Source organism: Bos javanicus, chromosome 11 (assembly GCF_032452875.1).
Source record: "Bos javanicus breed banteng chromosome 11, ARS-OSU_banteng_1.0, whole genome shotgun sequence".
In the NCBI taxonomy this organism is placed as follows: Eukaryota; Metazoa; Chordata; class Mammalia; order Artiodactyla; family Bovidae; genus Bos; species Bos javanicus.
In genome coordinates this window covers 72,862,377-72,882,372 of record NC_083878.1, presented here as the reverse complement: position 1 = coordinate 72,882,372, position 19,996 = coordinate 72,862,377, and the positions used below count along the sequence as shown (strand labels likewise).

Below are 19,996 nucleotides of genomic sequence, written 5' to 3'. Positions count from 1 at the left end.
TCTTGGGGTCCCCATGGCCACTGGGCGCTGGGCTGAGCAGCGCTGCGGCTGCGGCTTTGTGCGCCATTTCCACCTGCGTCCGGGACTGGCATCGAAGGATGACGCATCCGGGCCGGCAGTGAAGCCGCAAGATGCATCCATTCAAGGATGAGAAAACGGAGGCTTGGGTGGGAGCGACGATTTGCTGGGGTCACATAAGAGAGCTCGTGGAGATAGGGGGACATCTTGTGGGCGCGTCCTGCCGGCTATTCCAAGAAGGGGACAGCGAGAGGGGTGCGGGGCCCCCGGACACGCACGCCCCACCCTGGCGTTGCTAGGCGCACGGTTGCCGGGTGACCCGTGCTGTTGACCGTGGGGCCGGAGCGCCCGGGCTCGCTGCGCGCTCGCCGCCCCCATCATGGCCTCTCGCAGCGCGGGCACCCTACTGACAGAGTTCAATGCCGCTTACGTGCCCCCCGGCCTCATGCCCGGGTAAGACCGCCGCGCGTCAGCCCCGCCTGAACCTGGGGTGGGAGTGGGGGTCTGAGTCCCTGGGGGCATCCCTCCTCTACTCCCTTCACAAAACCCTCCTCCCGCCTCGAAACTCCACCCCCGCGGAGTCTGAAGTTGAAGGAACCAGGTTGGGCCAAGTTTTCACTTGGTGGGGTGGTCTCCCCAGGGCCTTGCACTCTCAGACCATGCAGTGTCTGGGTGCGGCAGGGGCTCTCCAGTTGCCCTTCAGTGGGAAGTCCGTACCTAGCGGGCTCCATGCCGTCTGCCTGGGATAACAGCGGATGGGGTCCGGATCAGGGAGAGGAGGGGAAGATGTGGGGCTGGTGTTTGGAGACGCTGGGCAGAAACAAGAGGATGAGGTGTCCTGGGGAAGGAAGTGAGCTCTTTGTCCCTCAGCACCGTGCGAGCATCCAGGATGCCTGCGGGTGCGCACCCGGAAGCAGAGATGAAAGAATCCGGACGCGTCGTGGGTGCCCCCACTGATCTCACTTAATCCTCGAAGAATGCTGCCTTCGAAAGCTTCCCGGCCTTTAGCATTATCGGATGCAGGGCCGAACCTACCTTTCCTTGCTCACTCTAAGGAAACCTACCTTTCCTTCCACACTCCAAACCTCTAAGGTGCAAGTCTGACTGTTCCCTTCCATTGTCTGGTCCTTTCTTTCAAAGTGAGATTTCCACTTCGGACCTTCTCTTCCAAGGTGTGAGATGGTCTTCTCTCTCCTACCAGTCGACAGGAGCATTGAGGATGGGGGCTGGGTTCTGAGAATCCACCTGCACTGTGTCTGCACATCCCAACTGAATGGATGAATGAAATTAATGTCTTGAGAGTTTTGCAGTCACCAACTCTGTGTGGGTGAAAAAACACAGGCTTTCTTCTGCAAACCAAATAGACCACAAAATCAAGAAGAGGTCCCACTGTTTATTTTATATGACATTTGGATTGTCTTGAAGCAGAATAAGCAGGACATGGAGGAGCTGTGATGTTAAAGTCATTTCTGCACACAGAGGTGGTGCAGTGACTAGGGGCAGGCACTGTAGCTTTAAGCCAGTCCCTTTGTGGACAAGGCCTTTCCTGGCTCTTGGGGAACTCAAAAGCTGCTTTGGCTCCCACCTGGCAAAGCTGATTTACCAGGTCACAGTTGTTTTCTGAAGTCAAGCCTGGTGTCTTAGAAAAGGTGAATAAGAATTTTCCTATTAATTCTTTCAATCATTTGGGCATTCCCTTGATAAAGACATGTTGAGTGCTTGGGATGGGCCAGATGTTGGGTTAAGACAAACAAATGAGGAGAGGGAGGTTGCCCTGGATGGGTTTCAGTCTGGTGTGAATACAGAAGGTTTAGTTCTAAACCGTCTTTGCAGCCTTGGATAGTGGTGTTTACAACATATTCTGGGTGTTTAGCATGAAATTTGATTTTATACATTGATATTTTTTTTTCTTAAGCCCACCACGGTCTTTGTTGGAACCTAACCCTCCCCCAGAGCTCCCCTAGTCTGTCTGGGACTGCAGGGAGGAAAGCTGCATGTTTCAGAAGCAATCCTAGGACGCTTCTCTATCCATACCACTTATCTGCAGTTCCCTTGAGTGCCCTGTCCTGTGATTGATCTAGAAATTGTGATAACAAGTGAATCATAAATAAGGCTTCAAGCATGAGCAGCTGAGCCTATATATGCTACTTTATCAGCTGGATCTTTCTGGGAGGGATGTGTTCGCCCTAAAGATTCTCATCAACAAGGAATGGATTGAGTTGTCTTATATGTCTGAGTGCTACCTCATTGGTGATTTTATTAATGTAATGAACGAATCCAAGGTTTCTCGCCACACTTGGGTAATTATTATTTTTATATGCCTTTTCAAAGATTAATCACAGGATTTTAAGAGCAACTAGCCTCTTGTAACACTCAAATCATCCCCCTTACCAGTTTTATTCATAGAGGCAGAGAGTATTGACAAATATTAAGGACCTCGGAAATCAGGTAGTCCAGCCATCCCACCTCCCATTCCAGACGTGGTCATTGAGGTCTGGGCAGGGGGGACGTGCCTGAACCTCAGGCTGGTGATGCTTCCAGGATGCTTCCAGGCAGCTGGGCTGCCACCAGGCCGCTGATGCCCTGTAGCAGCACTGTGAACTCCTATGTATAAGCACCTACTATGTGCCTGGCATTGAGCTGGGCTTTTTACAAACTTTTTTTTTTTTTTACTCTTCACAAAAACCCAGATGAGAAATTGCCCAAGGTCATTCATCAGGTTCACCAGCCAGGTCTCTGTGATGTCAACACCCTGCTGTCCGCAGCTGTTAGCAATTATCATCAGTTAGATTCCTACAGTGTTCAAGGCCTGATTCTAGGTACTGAGGGGAATAGGATGCTCCATCTGGTCCCTTAGTGGACCAGCACACAGATATTGTGCCATTGTTTGGCCTCTGTCCCATCTCTGCAGTGAGCAGAGAGCTCTTGGGTCAGAGTCCCTGGGGTTGTAAGGCTTTTCAAGCACACTGACTCTGTGCTTCCTGCTTCTAGGGCAGATCCAGGCTCTCTCTGCCTCCCCCAACACCTCACCCATCTCCCAGTCCAAACACATCCCTGGGCACAAAACGCAGGCCATCTGCCCAGGAGGATGTAGGAGATGCATATGCCCTATTGGGTACCTGATGCCACTCACACAGCCCTGAGGGACTGGGGAGCCTTTCTAAAAACAGGAGATGGGCCCCTGGAGACTCAGGCTTCATAACAGGGACTCTCCCTCTCTCCAGAAGAGTCATCAGCCTTTAGAAATGTGCTCCCATTTGTCAGTTCAATTCAGTAAATATTAAAGATTAACTGCAAGGGGAAAAGAAAAGTAGGAAAAGCAAAAAAAGAATAAATGTAGAAAAATCTTAATAGGTTTAAAAAATTAAAAATTAAAAAAAGAGAAAAAAAGAAGGAAAAGGAAAACTCCACAGAACTGCAAAAGGCCAACATAGAGGCAGAAGTTTATAACAGCAATAAAAAGTGTGATTGAAAAAAAAAACTCAAACGCTTAATTAGATTTCATAGTGCTAATAAATCGACAACTACATAAAAGTGAAAAAAAAAGGAAAAAAAAAGAAAAAAATCCAAAATAAACTACAGAACAAGTCAAAATATATGAATAATACATGTTTTACTTGAGTCTCTTCTGTCAGTGTCCTTTCCCTCTCTGGGAGTCACAGTCCACCTTAACTCCCTAGGATGCCCTCCAACACTGCGCTGGTCTCTGGACCTGCTGTGGGGGCAGCTCACACTCTAATCTGGTCCTACTCCTGTGTGTTCTTGCCTCTAATGTCCACAGCTATCAGAACTAGTGTGTTTGCTTTTGTAGGAGCTCTCAGGGTCCTTTTATATATTCCATAGACACAGAGTCTGTCTGGTTGATCTTGTGGATTTAATCTGCAGCTTGTATAGCTGGTGGGAAGGTTTTGGTCCTCTTCCTTAGCCATACTGCACCTGGGTTGCAATTGTGGTTTTATTTCCACCTCTGCATGTGGGTCGTCCACTGGGATTTGCTCCTGAGACTGCCCTGGAGGACTTGGGTCTGCCCCAGTGAGGACCAGGTGTGGAGATGGTGCAGCTCCTTAGATTGCAGGGGCTCTGGCAGCTTACACAGGGGAGTTGGCGGCTAGGGCAGCAGGAAATACAGTGCTCTAGAAGGGGATGGCAACCCACTCCAGTATTCTTGCCTGGAGAAGCCCACTGATGGAGAAGCTTGGCTGGCCACAGTCTACAGGGTCACAAAGAGTTGAACATGACCGAAGCAACCCTGCGTACATAGACACAAGGCTTTTTTTTGCCTGTGGCAGCTCTGCCCCAGTGAGGGTTGAGCGTGAATATGGCACAGCTGCTTGGGTCGTGGGGACCCTGGTGGCACCAAGTGTGCAAGGACATGAAGTTGTAACCCTATCAAAGTCTTTTTTTGAGCCTCTGGTAGCTGGTAATCAATTCAGCAAATATTTCCAGAGCACCTACTGAGTACCAGGAATATAGGGACGCAAGTATGAGTAGTGCAGCCCTCTCTCCCCGTGGAGTTTGCAATTCAGAAAGGAAGAATTTACCAGGGCACAGATGTTTACAACACAGCAGTGTGTGGGCTGAGACATAAGAGAGGCACAAGGAAGAGAGACAGTTCAATGGTGGGGATGGGCATGGGCTACGGGTGGGTCAGAAGAGGCTTGATGGGAAGGGGATATATGAACGTATCTTGAAGGATGGATAAGATCAGAATCTGGGGAGAGGAGGAAGCATCTTCTGGATGGAGGGGATGCCCTAGGGAAAGGCATGAACTGGAGGTACCAGCAGGATGTGCTTTGAAAGCAAAAAATGGCCTATTTGCCTGGAGTGGCAAAGCTGTTACTGAACCTAACTTATGTCTGCTCGCCTGTGCCCAGTAAAGGTAACCTACTGACCTGGGTTGTGGTAAAGGGAAGTGCTAAGTTTATTGCAGGGCACCAAGCAAGGAGTCCAGGTAGCTAGTGCTCAAAAGCCCCAATTCACTGACGGTTTTCAGGGAAAGGCTTTAAGGACAGGGTGAGGATGGAGGGTTCTGGGGTGCCTGATTAGCTTGTGGGCATCCTTCTGACTGGTTGGTAGTGAGGTAATCAGGAGTCAGCATCATCAACCTTCTGGTTCCAACCAGTCTGGGGTCTACGCACTTGTGGGCAGCATGCAACTAACTTCTTCCACCTGGTGGGTGTTTCAGTATCTGCACCACGGCTCACAGGACATGGCTTAGAATATTATCTATAGTCCTTGAGGAGGAACTAGAGGTGCTTGACTTTGTTTAATGGCCAAACTAGTATTATTTTTGTCTTGCCTGACCCTTTCCCTTTCTTTCTGCATTTTCTCACATCTCTGATGAAATTTCTTCTTTTTAATTCGGGGAAGGCCTAGGAAGCTACAGTTTTTCTACAGACAAGAGCAGGCAGAGGACATGATTGGGGGATCGGGGTTGGGGGGGATTGTGTCCTAGGAAAGTCCCATAGGGTCCTGCTTGGTCACACTGGGATAAGGAAGTGGATGATTGGACTGGAAAGACCTCTCACAGGGCCCATGTCAAGGAGGGCCCATTTCACCTGGCCCAGTTTGTTCTTCATTTCCCAGGTGGTGGGGCACCGTGAAGGTTGTTGCCCGGGGAGGGATCTGATCAAAACCATACTCAGCAGGAAGTAGGTGGGGAAGAGGGCGCTCATGGAATGAGGACACACTGAACAGTTACAAGTTAATTAGTTAATAAGCTGCTCATGGGATCCCCGATGGTGCACAGTAATTAATTTGAATGTTAGCTGTAGGGCCAAGCAGTGCTATTAAGAGGGAGGGAGGGGTGGCTCTCTGTGCACATAGTAACCACAGTGGGCCTTTGCTGTGGACCAGGCTGAGCACCGTCTCCAAGCTTGTGTGGTGTGCAGGCGGGTGAGGGGCAGGGATGGAGGAGGAGGAGGAGGTGCGACGGTGCTGTAGGGACCATGCGATGCCCAGTTGTGAAACATACCATTCCCTTCTGTTCTTTCCACCTTGGCCCACCATACACTCCACAAAAATGGGGCTCTACCATGGAACTGGGCGATCATGCTCATGGGTCACAAATGTAAGAGAATGGGCACATAGACCTGGTCAAGGTGTGCCCCCTGAGAGCTAAATAAATATGACTGTGTGCATATGCCTGCACATGTGTGCCTACACACACACACACACGCACGGGCACACCTCATACACCCTATCCAGAGCAGCAGGAGCTGAATCGAATCCAGATTCCAGGCAGAACCTTAGGAGGTTCTGCAGAGGAGAGGGCTTCTCTTATATTGGGATGCAAATATCTTGGCATTCAGAGAAGGTGGGAGAGCAGGGAGCAGAGGAGGAGTGTGGCAGAGAGAAGAATCACAAAGACACGTCACCTTTCTAAAGCTCCTTTCTTTGAGATGCACACCCGCCTCCGGGGGCGGGATGCTTTGTGCCTGTGTGCCCTTGGCATATGGAAGCCCGATGTTCCAGGACACAGTTCCCCCAGCTTCTGGACTTATGCCTCTCCCAGCGAACATTTATTGAGCACTTGTCATGGGTCAGGGGCACTGTAGGTTTTTGGGGTAAAGGAGAACTCACATTAGCAGAGGAGATGACCTAATGTGGACCTCCAGCTGGATGAAGGGTCATAATCCTTTTGTGGGGCAGAGATGCTGGGTAGGCGGGTGGTCGGGGAAGACAACAGGGAGCCTGGCTCTGTGAGTGAGGGTGAGAGCCCCCTGGTTGGGCGGGGATGCATCCTTCCAGGTAGAGAAACGTGTGTGAAAGCTCGGAGAGCATGCAGGTCCCCAGGGATGTAAGTGACGTGTCCAGGGCATAGGGCACCTCTGGGGAAGTGAGAGGAGGGGGTGCACCGTGGGGATCTGATGATGAAGGATCACTCTGTCATCAGTGTGGACGACAGGCTGCAGGGGGTGAGCCTGGGTCTAGGGCGGGGGTCTCCAACCTCCGGGATCTAATGCTTGATGATCTGAGGTGGAGGTGATACAATAATAATAGAAATAAAGTGCACAGTAAATGAAATGCGCTGGAATCAGTCCGAACCGCCCCACCCCCCGCAACTGTCTGCGGAAAAATTGTCTTCCATGAAACTAGTACCTGGTGCTATAAAATTTGGGGACCGCTGGTCAAGGGGACTTACTATGAGATCCGAGGCTGCCCAGTTAAGCAAAGAGGAGGGCTTGTAGCCCTGGGAGGGTGGAGGGCCATGGGAAATCCCTAAGGAGGGAGCAGAAGCAGGACTGGCAGAGAGGCCGATGTGGCAATTAGTAGGGTGAGGCCTGGTTTCTGGGGGATTCTATAGATGGAGGTGGTGTTAACCAGGACAAGGAGAGCCAGGAGGAACAGCAGGCTAGTTTTGGTTGTGCTGAGTCTGATGCCCCCGGCAAGCCCTCGGTGGACACCTGGATGTGTGGATCTGTGGCCAGAAGAAAGATCGGAGCTGGAGACACGGATCTGGGTGTCCTTGGTGTTGGACGTCTAATGTGAATGAGCTCTCCCAGAGGCAGTGGGTCCCCGAAGAGAGAAAAGGACTCTGGGGCAACACCAGCGCCTAGTAGAAGAGCAGGGAAAGAGCGGCAGGCCTGGGTCTGTCCTCCCTTCTGCTGAAGTTTCCCGAAAAGCTTCCGCCAATGGAGACCCCTTCATGGAGCTCCACCAGCTCTCCTCCCATACAACATCCCCCACCCCGCCCATGGGAACGGGCCTTCCCTCCTCATGTTTAATAGCACTGGATCCTTGACCACGCCTAGCACACACGTCCACTCCAGGAATCAGTAAACACCGAGTGAGGGGTAGGAGTGATGAAGGCAGGCTGAGGGATGCAGCCTTCGCATTGTCAACACCTAGCATCTCACCAGCACACAGTGGCTTCCTGATAAAGTAACTCTTTTTTTAAATTGGAGTATTGCTAAGTCGTGTCCAATTCTTGTGACCCCATGGGCTGTGGCCCACCAGGCTCTTCCGTCCATGGGATTCTCCAGGCAAGAATACTAGAGTGGGTTGCCATTCCCTTCTCCAGGGGATCTTCCCGACCCAGGAATCGAACCCAGGTCTCCTGCATTACAGGCAGTTTCTTAACCGACTGAGCTATGAGGGAAACCCAAATTGGAGTATAATTACTTTATAACATTGTGTTAGTTTCTGCTGTACAACAAAGTGAATCAGCTATAAGTATACACATATCCCCTCCCTCTTGAACCAACCTCCTACCCCAGCCCCATCCCTCCTCTCTAGGTCATCACAGATCGCTGAGCTGAGCTCCCTGCTCTATATAGCACCTTCCCACTAGCTGTCTATTTCACACGTGTACATATGCCAGTCCCAATCTCTCAATTCATCCCACCCATCCCTCTCCCCTCCCCGTGTTCATAAGTCTATTCGCTACATCTGCATCTCTATTCCTGCCCTGCAAACAGGTTCATCTGTACCACTTTTTATTAGATTCCACATATATGTGTGAATATATATTTGTTTTTGTCTTCCTGACTTCATTCTGTACAACAGACTCTAAGTCCATCCACATCTCTACAAAATGACCCACTTTCGTTCCTTTCTGTGACTGCGTAGTATGCCATTGTATATATGTACCATATCTTTATCCATTCACCATCGATGTATCGTCTAGCTTGCTTCCATGTCCTGGCTGTTATCAACAGTACTGCAACGGACATTGGGGTGCATGTGTCTTTTTGCATTATGGTTTTCTCAAGGCATATGCCCAGTAGTGGAATTGCTGGGTCATATCGTAGTTTCATTTTTAGTTTTTAAAGGAACCTCCATGCCATTCTCCACAGTGGCTGTACCAATTTACATGGCCACCAACAGGGTGAGAGGGTTCCCTTTTCTCCACACCCTCTAAGCGTTTGTTATCTGCAGATTTCTTAATGGTGGCCATTCTGGCTGGTGTGAGGTGGTACCTCATTTTACTTTTGATTTGCACTTCTCTGATAGTGATGTTAAACATCGTTTCATGTGTTTGTTGGCCACCCAGTTGTCTTCTTTGGAGAAATGGCCATTTAGGTCTTCTTATTTTTTGATTGGGTTGCTTGTTGTTTCGATATTGAGCTCCATAAGTAACTCTTAATGCCATCTGACTCACTTAAAAAATATTACCTGTTCAAGTGAAGATGAACTCAACAAATCACCCCAAACCCAAACACCTAGGATTAACCTGACCTTCATTTTAGGTTTCTTTTTATGTATATATTCAGAAAGAAGGCTAAATGGATGGGTGTGTGGACAATGGATAGAAAGATAGACAACAATTTTACAAAAAGATGATCATACCATATTTACTATTTTAAAAAGAAAAGCATGAAATGCAACCTAACTCAAACTCAACTGAAGAGAAAGACACTGAAGTAAAACGGAAGAACAGACTTTAGATAAATGCTAATTCATCACAAGAGATATTTGTTTCTAAAAGTTCCTTCTAACAGAGAGAACAGGAGAGGGAGAGAGAATAAAACCCATTACGGGGTTAGAGTAATTATGTTATTTTTACCAACGTGTTTCAATTTTGGATGCCATGGGTTGGCTGTGCTTTAAAAATCCTAAGTGCATTCCCATCTCCCTCCCACCCACCCCTCAATTTTTCTTACTTAAATTATTTTCTCCTTTGACAGGTTTTATAACATTTACATTCTTTTCTGCAACCAGCCTTCACCTAGTAGCTATTCCTAGTTCTGCACTTAAATAGATGCGAAGTAACCACCAGTCATTCTAACAGAGGTTCTACATTCCTGAGTGTTTTTTTTCCCTTTTGAATCATCGCTGATTGGCAGGATTTCATCACTGAACACTGTCTTAGGAAGAGCATTGGGCACTCTATTTCCGGAGTTCTTTCACGCAGCTGCCTTTCCACCTGGAGGGCTGGCCAGTTCCATATTCTCGGGTCGCGCTCTCTTCTGTGCAGAATGCTGTTGACGGGGGTTCATTTTCATTCTGTTGCTTTATTTTCTCTGTGTTGGGGTTTGGCAACAACTGGTAGATTACAGCACCTCTTTCATCTGCTGCATTCTGAACCACCTGGGAAAGAAGATAAAAGAGGGAAGCTGGCATTAGGGAATGGGGCTGACACTGAACCCTCAAATGAGATGGCAGGGCTGGGGCAGAGGGCATCCCCCAAAACAGGGTATGGAGGAGCAGGGTGGACTTCCTTGCTTCCAAACAAAGTGGGGAAGGAGAGTGGGCTTCACCCACCAGGGAGATGCCCTCCACTTCTAACATGGAAGAGCTCCCTCTACACAAAGGACTCCTCGGGATGAAGGAAGAATCATCTCCCCACTGCTTGTCTTTGGATTCTTGATGATTGAACTGATATTTTTATTACATTTCATACACAAAACAAAGAACTCTCAGGGACTCTGTACCTCAGGTTATATGTCTTCCCAGCGGATGATCTTCTATGACCTTAATGAAGAAGTATAAGCTCATATGTGAGTGATGGGGTCAAAAGTCAGACTGAGGGAGGTCAACAAAAGCATGAGAGCAGAAGAAATGAAGGCAGAAAGTACAGAGCATTCCCGGGAGAAATTTGGAAATGAAGGAAGAGAAAGGGCTCTAGAGAGCAGCAAGGCCAAGTGTAGGGTTTTGCAACCTAGGCAAAGCTTTGCATGTTTGTAGGCAGAAGGGAAGACGCTCAGGAAGGAGAGATCTCAGGTGACTGGGAGGATGGACAGAGGCCAAGAGAGACAGGGAGGGATGGATTGGAAGAAGGAGGCCTTGGTGAGGCAGGAGGGGGTGCTCCAGACCCAGGAGTGTGAAGGCCATGGGCCAAGAGGAGGACTCCATTCTGGAAGTGGCCAAGGTGGCCCCACAGGCTTACAAGCACTCAGCCACCCCACCATCTTCCCAGGGCCAGAGACATGGCTGCCAGCAGGGAACTCAGGTGGGGCCAGCAGGAAGAGCGCTGCAGCAGGAGGGAGAGGGTTAGGACCCCAGGGCAGAGAGAAACCAAGGGACAAGAGAGACGAGGCTGGAGACAGGCCCAAGTCCAGTGGGGGTGTCTCCCCTCTGCTTCCGGTTCATCGGCTCCATTGCTCCCTGCTCCGGCAGGGACATCCTCAGATGCTGCAGGACCCCAGGAAGGTGGAGCCATGGAGGATGGATAGGACCAGGAACCTGGAAGGGCTCCTATAATGCCTTCAGTGAAAAGCCAATCGGAAGGTGTGTCAGTAACCACCGTGCTTAACTTGCTCTCCATTCACCCAAAGATGCAATCATGCATTTCTGCCTAACTCTAGGCTAACACCTATCCTCCTGGTGAGGAGACTGAGGCCCAGGGTGGCTCTCAGAGGTCATGCTGAAGCACGACTTCAAAGGCCTCACTGTGCTTTGGCCTCTGGTGCAGGATGAGCTTCTGAAACGGAGAAGCCGTCGATGTAGCAGTGGCCTGGCAGCCTCCCCATGCTTCCAGGGCTTCCCTGTGAGTGTTTTCGTTGTGGGGAGTGAGCTCAACTGAGAGGAAGTAAGACTTGGAGCATCGCAGTGAAATGACCCCAGGAGACGCACCAGAGGGCCTTGGAGCGTGGCCACTGGCCTTCGATGTCTGTAGGTCCAACATCATTGGTTCTGTCAGGGTGTCAGCCACTCACCTTGTTTGTTCAATAGAAATCTCCTGCCCAGACCATGTGCCCGACCTGTCTGAAAACTGGGGATAAAACATGAGTAAGACGGGATCAGACACCACCCTTGAGAAGCTCCCGGTCTAGCAGGAAGACGGGAAGTAAGCAGACAACAGCTGGACAGGGTGAGAGGGGTTTAGGTCACAGAGGGAACAGGGAGCAGGACCCACCTCGAACACCTAGACCCACCTGGGAGAGGCGACAAGGAAAAGGCTTCTTCAAAGAACTGACATTTGAACAAGACTTAAAGGACCTTTCAGTACTGGAGGCAAAGAGCGGGGGGTAGGGGGATGAGGGGCGGGCTGGTCATTCCTGATGGCAGGAGGCACAGGGCAAGACCCTGGCGGTGGGGAGAGTGAGAGGAAAAGGGGGAAAGGGAGCCAGGAGAGTAGTTCCACTTCGGAACTGCAGTGCTCTCTACAACCAGGGTGTAGAGTGGCTGATGAGAGGGAGAGGAAGGCAAGGGTCAGGACACTGACAGCCTGGAACACCATGCTAAGGACTTGACTTCAGGAAGCTCAGTCTGGCTGAAGTCTGGGAAATGGGCTGGAGGTATGAGAGCAGATAGGAGAGCAGGGAGGCTGTTTCTGCTGAAGTCCAGGTGAAAGGCAAGGTAGCCTGAGCTCAGGTGGGGGTATTGGAGCTGCAGGGCTCAGCGGCTGATTGGATGTGAGGGATGAAGCTGGGGGAGACGGATGCTTGTTTGGTGTTGGACATCTGCAGGGTGCTGTTCACTGAGATGGGACTAGAGTGTTGGGGAAGGTGGGAAGTAAGGCCTGGGGGACATCCCAGGGAGATGCGCAGAGTGTGCAACTGTACACAGGAGTCTGAAGCCTGGGGGGAGCTTCTGGGCTGGAGATGTAGACCGGGGGTCCTCCACACACTGGTGAGGGTTAAGGCCAGGGCATGGGGGCCATCGCCAGGAGGACTCAGCGGAGGGGGGGGCGGCCAAGAAGACCCCAAAGGAAGTGGACAGAGGAGGGACATGATGAGAAGGACAGAGAGGTTGATGAAAACCAACAGCAGACAAGAGAGCAGTGTAATAAAAACCACAAGTGATGTTTCAAGATGACAGTGGTCCACATCGTCCAGCGCAGCAGAAAGGCCATCAGCGGCTCCGGGAGAGTGACTCCAACGGCAGAACCAGGCGGGAGGGAGACAGGGCCAGGTTTCTGAGGGTGAGGGCCCGGGGCGGGGCGGTTGGGGGAGCTGTGCTGACGGGGAGGAGGCTTTGACCTCTTGGTATTATTGCCCCAAATCCGATTCCCACACTCTCTGATGTCACTGACTCTCCTCACCCTCTCCCCAAACGAGTCTCCGTGCTCTCTGTGTGAGTCTTGCTTAACCAGGGCTCTTGAGCATGCTGGGTCTGTTCTGCTCTGCTCTGTGTCCCCAAGGGGCTCTGCTTGCCTCCTCCTGTCCCTTCCACTGGCCCCCTTTGTCACAGAGGGTGACGGAGCTCCAGAAGCTGGGCGAGCTCTCCAGGCCAAGTGGATGGTGCTGTGTGAGGCCGAGGTGCTGGAAGGCAGGCTGGAAGGCTGGAGCCCTGGCCACCCTGACCCCTGACCCTTCAGCCATAACCTCGGAACCGTGGAGAAGGAAATGGCAACCCACTCCAGTATTCTTGCCTGGAGAATCCCATGGACAGAGGAGCCTGGCAGGCTACAGTTCATGGGATTGCAAGAGTCAGACATGGCTTAGCGCTATCTTTTCAGAGTTGCAGGTGGCCTCCGCACCTTCAGGTCAACCCCTCCATCAATGGAGGCCCGTCAAGGAGAAGTGATTTGCCTACAGCCTCTCTGAGGAGGTCAGGACTGGACCCGGTGTCCTGGCCCCCTTGTGAGCCTCTGGTCTGGAGAGATCTCTGTGGGGGGGTAGAGGCCCAGCATCTCTCTCATGTGTCCTTTCCTGAGGCCTGAGCTGGGCGGGCACCTTAGGAAGCCTCTTGAGACCAGGAGGTGACCAGCGGGGCCCACTGACCTCGCCCGCAGTCTTTAAGGAACTAGCCTGGAGCCCTCCACCGCGCCCTGCCCTGCTCTCTCAGGTACAAAGGCCACGTTCCTGGCGTGGCCTTCTCCTTCGGCTCCCCCTACGGTACCACCACCCTCAAGTACTTCCAGGACCAGCGCAATGCAGCCCTGGGGAGGAGCTCCACTGCCTTCAGCAGAGGCGGCCACTTCCCGACCATCTTCTCCCCGAACCCCACCCAAGTGCTGAGGAACCGCGCCCTCACCCGGGACCGCTGGCTGCACACCCCCAGCTACACCCGCTTCAACCTGGATAGCAGCCGCTGGGCCGAGCTCTCGCACTTCTACCAGGTGGGCGGTCCTGGCTGGGCTCCGGCCACCCCTTCCTCACTCCCCCTACGTCCCCTCTCCCCTGCCATGGGGAGGGAGTGACGGCTGGTGGCCCGGGGAGACTCTCAGCCTCCAGAGCGCCTCTGTTAGCTTTTGCAGAGCCCCTGAGCCAGCAGGGAACCTGGTGAGTTTGGCTGGGCGCGTGGAGGGGCTCAGTGCTCTGCTTCTCTGACTGCCCCCTCAAATCTGACCTTCCCACTCTGGGGGGTCCAGTGGCTCATCCCCTGCTCCCCTGCTGCTGTGAGAGCTGGGAGCCTTTGGGGTGTTCCTGCCATCACTTCCCCCCAGTCATCGCCTCTCCCCCTGGGCCCTCACTTACCTCCTTTCTGAGCAAAAGCCCTAAGGTTCACCCACAGTATGAATATCGTACACTGAGGACTGCAGAGCCCCAGCCAGGCTCCAGCCCCAAGTCTACTCTTCACAGTACACCAGATCCCAGTGCCCACCCAACACCAACTCCTGCTTCACTGGCTCTTTAAGGATGAGCCCGAGCCAGGTGGTGCTAGCGGTAAGAAGCCGCCTGCCAATGCAGGAGACAGAGGAGATGCAGGTTTGATCCCTGGGTGGGGAAGATCCCCTGGAGAAGGGCATGACAACCCACTCCAGTATTCTTGCCTGAAGAATCCCATGGACAGAGGAGCCTGGCAGGCTATTGTCCATAGGGTTGCAAAGAGTCGGACACTGACTGAAGCGACTTAGGACGTACGAATGCACCAAGTTGACTTCAGACCCCCCTGCCCTTGGGGAAAGAGAGGCAGATGGAGGGGTGTCTGCCCGTACCCCCATCTTGTCCTTATCCTGCTCCCCCAGACCTGGTTCCAGAGGGCCACAGGCTCACAGACGCTCGCTCACCTTGGGGAGGCCAGGGCTCCCTCTCTGCTGTGGTCTTGGAAACCTCATGGCCCCTCAACATCTTTGCAAACATCCCTCCTAGCCTGATTTCAGGGACCCGGATGCCTCCTGGTCCCCAGGGTGGAGAACGGCATGAGAAGGCTGCTTCCCCAGGAGAGATGGCCGGGTTGATGGTGTCAGACTCTGAGGAGCTGTGGACCCATGCTGTGGGGCCCAGGGAGCACAGCCTCTCCAGGAGGGAGGGAAAGGGAGACACTCCATTCTGGCAACCCACTCCAGTAGGCTTGCCTGGAAAAGCCCATGGACAGAGGAGCCCGTCTATGGGGTACACACACACACACACACACACACACGCGCGCGCGCGCGCGCGCGGGCGCGCATATAGCTCACTTGGGCCGCCTATTGAGCGGGGCCTCACATACCTCACCTCTGCTGTCCCCTGCCTCATTGACTCGACCAGCACAGCTGGTGTGGGGTGTATCATTATCGCCAGGAGCCAGACAAGGAACTGGGGCTCAGAAGGGCACCCAGCTGGGGATTCTTCTCTGGGGGCATGAGGGGAGACGACCCCAGCCCCTGCCAAGGTACAGCCGGGGAGGGAGCAGGCGCCCGCGGTCACTCCCGCGCACTAACGACCGGTCCTCTCTTCCTTGGTTGGACTGTAGATGGCGCAGCGGCATCGGGAGCACTATCTAGACAAGACAGGCTTGGTGCACCGGGTCCCCTACTTTGTGCTGCCCGTGAAGGAGTGGGACCGGTACCCCATCCCCACCGACCTGTGAGTGCTTTCCCTCCCCTCCTCCGCGCATTCACCAGCTTGTGTCCACAGGGCGCCGGCTCTTGCCAGGCCTGCAGGCCCCCAGACTGAGAAACGAGTTAAAACTTTTAACTCCTGCAGCACACAGGATGACAGTTAAACAGAGCTAGGGGGTGAGCCTCAGGAGGGGAGGCCAGGAACCTGAATGGGCAGAATCAGGAAGATCATCTGCCTGGTCAGATGCACTGGGAATTTGGCGGCAAACCGCATCATCTTTGCTGGCCTGAAGCTGCAGGACCGTTCCTCTGCCATGGCAGCCTTGGAGCTACACTGGTCCAAACGCAGGCGCAGCCACTCCGTGCAGCAAGGAGCTGCTGCCCTCTGGTGGACCTACAGAGTACTACACAAAACAGGGACCGTATCTCCAGCCCTGGTGTAGGCTCAGAGGAAACGTACTCCTAGGGACTCGACCATATTTTTTCAAAGCCCAACAGTCTAAGAAATATGAAAGTATATCACGGTTTTTAATTGGTAGAGCTTCTTTTCCCAGGGGAGGCCATCTCTGCCCTGTGAGATAACCCAGGCATGTTGTTTCCTTGATCTCCCTCCTGATGCCCAGGCAGGGAGGTCTGAAGTCTGTGCCCTGAGGTGTCCTATGGAGTAGGGGGCATCGGAAGGTTAGTGGACAGATCTTGGGTTTCCAACTCCATTCTGACCTTTGCTTGCCTCAGGAGCCCCGAGTCTTGCCATTGTTGTTTACTGATAAAGCAGCAACCCTTTCCATAGAGTTTAATGGTTTTTGAAGATACAATTTAACATCACCTATAGATTCTTCCCAGATGGTGCTAGTGGTAAAGAACCCACCTGCCAATGTAGGAGACGTGAGACACCAGTTTGACCCTTGGATTGGGAAGATCCCTTGGAGGAGGAAATGACAACCCACTTCCGTATTCTTGCCTGGAGAATCCCATGGACAGAGGGGCCTGGTGGGCTACAGTCCATGGGGTCGCACAGAGTCAGACAGGAGTGAAGCAGCTTAGCATGCACAGATTCTTCTCTGTGGGACAGATGGACCCATTTTCTAAAAAGGGAAACTGACTTAGTAATGGCTGTGGGGACTTGTACAGATGGCAAGTCTAGTAGGAGGTAGAACTGGAGGGAACCCAGATCTCCCAACACCAATGCTAAGATTCTAGATTGGCCATCTCACCACCTTGGGTGGCTCTGAGCCAGTCCATCCCTGGAGACATTGTAGGGCCTCGCCTGGGGACAAGTCTCCTCTTGAGACCTCACCGAACAGCATCTACATCTCCTACAGCTGAGGGACCCCAGGATGCCCTAACTCTGTCCCTTCTCCAACTGCCTGACAGCCCGTGCTGCTGCTGACGGCTTCATGTCTAACACAGAGCACCAAAGAGGTGTTTGGGAGTAAGAGGGTCGTTGCTTGCACTCAGCCTTTACTCTGATCATCTCTGTGGCCTGGGGAATGTCCCTGTCCTTCCCTGAGGTTCATTGCTATTGTCTTTTTCATCACTATCACCACCATCATCATCTCTATTTATCACTATCATCTTCATCACCATTATCACCATCACCATCACCACCATCACCATCTTCATCATCTACACCGTTACCATCACCACTACCATCGCCATCATAACTATCACCATCATCATCAGTACTACAGCACATTCTTAGAACATGTGTTGAGTGTTTGCTCCTTGTTCAGCATTCTATTAGTGCTTTGCATGCATTATTTCATTTACTCCTCAAAGCAAAGTTAGGAGGGAGGTACCAACATCAGTCCATCTTACATGTGTACACTTCTAGCAGGAACTGGGTTGGAATCCATCCCAGCTTCCTGACACCGATGCCCTTGCCCTTAACCACTGAGCTTCTGTGCAAACACAAGTCCTTCTGATCTTGAGTGCAGGGTGACTTACCAGATGCTAAGCTGACCAGCAGCCAGCAGAGCCAGCATCATGAGCTGGAAAATGGGCCTTTTTCATGCTGGTGGCCTGGCTCACTGCATGACACTGGCTCCACCCTCACCCCCCAGGCCTCCTCTGAGCCCGAAGGAGAAGTGGCATCTATTAAGAGTGGCCCCTGAGAACCTGAGGACCTACCAGACATTCCCATCGGGGAAGAGGGTCTCCCCACAGGAGCGGCAAAGGCGGGACTGCTACTTTGAATTCAGAGCGTGACACCTGAGAGCCACGGCCCTGACAAGGTTGGCTTTCTGGAATAAAATCTTTAGCCATGACCATCCCATGTTCTTCTCTTCTGAGCTCCAGGAGCACTTGGCCTCAGCTGGACAGTGCCTGAGGGTCACATAGCTTGGGGTCTGAGGGACCTGTGGGATGCTCACCCCAGGTGTCAGCACCAACAAAAAGCAATGTCAGTCCCCTGCTGGGCCCACCCACCTCTCTCTGGAGGACTGCAGGGGTCCTGAGGCACTCAGGCAGAGTGAGCCCTCCCGTCTGCCCCCACTGGGATAATCAAGGGTCCCGTTAGGCCATGACTGAGAAGGAGGCGGTAGTGGTCCTGGACCACTCACACTAGTAATGCTAAGGAAATCCCACTTGAGCCCTGGCTCAGCATCCTTTCACTCACATGACAGCCTGTGAGAGAGGGGGTGTTGTCCCTACTTCACTGATAAAGACCCTGGGGCTCAGAGGTGGAGAGAGCTGTCCAAACTCACGCAGCTGGGAAGTGGCACAGCCAGGATGTGGACCCAGACCTTTCGGACTCCCAATTGCTGGTATTCCCCCTACACTCTTCACTTGTGGTCCAAGTGGGGGCTGAGGGGCAGGGATGACGCAGATCCCAGAGGGCCCTGTGGTGTCTGAAGGAAGAAACCACTTTCTCCATCCTGCCCTGACTGGCAGGGACAGGCTGCTTTGGCATCGCCCCGGGACTGTTTCTAGAAGTGACGGAGGGGAAGGGACCTGAGGCCAAGTCAATCTTCAAGGTATCGCTGTGTGTCAGGAGCCCCTAGCCAAGAGTGGACACTGGGCTCCTGGTTCACACTCTGAGATGGCTGCAGAGGCTCAGGTTGTGGAGGGTGCTGCTCCCCACCTCCACCTCCTAGGTGGCCTCCGGCCTGCAGGAGAGGTCACAAGAGCTCCTTTAGAGACAGGATCTAGGATAGGAACCTCGGGCCAGGTGTGTACCCATGCCTCGGGTGCATGCCAACATCCTAGCACCCCCTGGATCTGATCAAGGGACTCCGTTAAGAAAGGGCTCTTAGTTCCCCTGCATGAGTGAAATGGGTTCTTATTTCCCCAAAAGACAATGTGACCACAGCAGATTCAGGTTCATGGGAAGGTGAGCACAGCCCTTCCCCTGTAAGCCAGTCTTTAGACACCTCCTCCCTGAAGAGAGTGTAAACAAGAAAAAACAAGAAAAAAGCCCATCAGGTAGGCATCTGACAGCTTTTATGGACCCCCTAAGGGGCTTCTCCTGTGTCCCAAACCAACTGGGCTCCAGAGAGTCCCTGTGGTGGCCACATTAATTCAAGGGTTTGGCCGAGTGGCAAAGCAAATAAACCCTGATTGCTGGTCACATACTGTCATGTCCCAAGGGTGCAGGGGTGTCAAGTGGGGCCAAGATGTCTTGGGAAGCCAGGCACCAATTGGAAAGACTGCTCAGCGCATAGCTCTGTACAGCCTGCACCCGAGATGCAAGGAGAGAGGCTGAAGGGAGGCCCGTGGAAGTAAGCGCAAGATGTATATTCTCCTGGTGAATTTCATCTGGTTTGGCTTGGTCCCCGCTGTGACATGGGTTGGCCTCAAAAAGACTGGCCAATCTCAGTCTTGGCACATCTCAGACACTGGCAAACTTAAGCCCTGGAATGAGCAGTTCTTAATAAAAAATTACTTCTATATGACCTTGCACTCAAAATATAATGTTCAGTTCAGTTCAAAATATGATGAACTGATGGGAAAAGGGAAAGGCTTTAATTTTGCTTTATTGAATGAACAATATTCTAGAAGTGAGGGAGGGATGGGGACAAAGTCATTCTTCTAGTCAGATTTCCTCTAGTGCCTGCAGAGGGTTGAATTCCAAGTTCCAGGGGGTCCCCTTCAAGGCCACCAGAGCAGGTATTTGTGTTCATGTCAACATCCCCAGAAATGAATCCGAAAGGAGCTGAAAGAAGGAATTCCATTAGCCACCTCAAGCCTGAAGTTGTAAAATCCCCTCTACTTCCTGGGTTCACAGCTCTGTGTCCCTTTGTCTGAGCGATGGTCAGCTTGCAGCAATCCAAGCCACCCCAAAGCCTTCTTTAAAGCTCCTTTGAGCAGCTCCAGAATGCTAAGGCAGTCACAACCTTGTGGTGCTGGAGCCAGTGGAAAGAAAGGGGAGTGATTCAAAGAAAACAC

The 19,996-nt window shown here is 52.2% G+C and overlaps 2 protein-coding genes across 4 annotated transcripts in view; one reads left to right on the top strand and one right to left on the bottom strand.

Moving 5' to 3' along the window:
• Positions 1-324: 324 nt before the first annotated feature.
• On the top strand, positions 325-17,880 carry CIMIP2C (ciliary microtubule inner protein 2C). Its single transcript, XM_061433060.1, has 4 exons — positions 325-471; positions 13,693-13,966; positions 15,523-15,635; positions 17,674-17,880. Exons 1-4 carry the CDS (start codon positions 398-400, stop codon positions 17,816-17,818), a joined length of 606 nt encoding a protein of 201 aa, XP_061289044.1. The 5' UTR covers positions 325-397; the 3' UTR covers positions 17,819-17,880.
• A 1,686-nt stretch (positions 17,881-19,566) lies between these two features.
• CIB4 (calcium and integrin binding family member 4) overlaps positions 19,567-19,996 on the bottom strand; it is a 53,012-nt gene continuing 52,582 nt past the window's right edge. For all 3 annotated transcript variants that reach the window (XM_061433063.1, XM_061433064.1, XM_061433062.1), the window contains one exon: positions 19,567-19,763. In XM_061433063.1, coding sequence (XP_061289047.1) covers positions 19,733-19,763 — 31 coding nt within the window. In that variant the 3' untranslated portion in view covers positions 19,567-19,732. The remainder of the gene's footprint in view (positions 19,764-19,996) is intronic.

Coding starts and splice junctions, on each gene's coding strand:
- CIMIP2C (XM_061433060.1), top strand. CDS start 398: ATGGCCTCTCGCAGCGCGGGCACCCTACTGACAGAGTTCAATGCCGCT. Junction 472..13,692: donor CCCCCCGGCCTCATGCCCGG/GTAAGACCGCCG, acceptor CTGCTCTCTCAG/GTACAAAGGCCACGTTCCTG. Junction 13,967..15,522: donor AGCTCTCGCACTTCTACCAG/GTGGGCGGTCCT, acceptor GTTGGACTGTAG/ATGGCGCAGCGGCATCGGGA.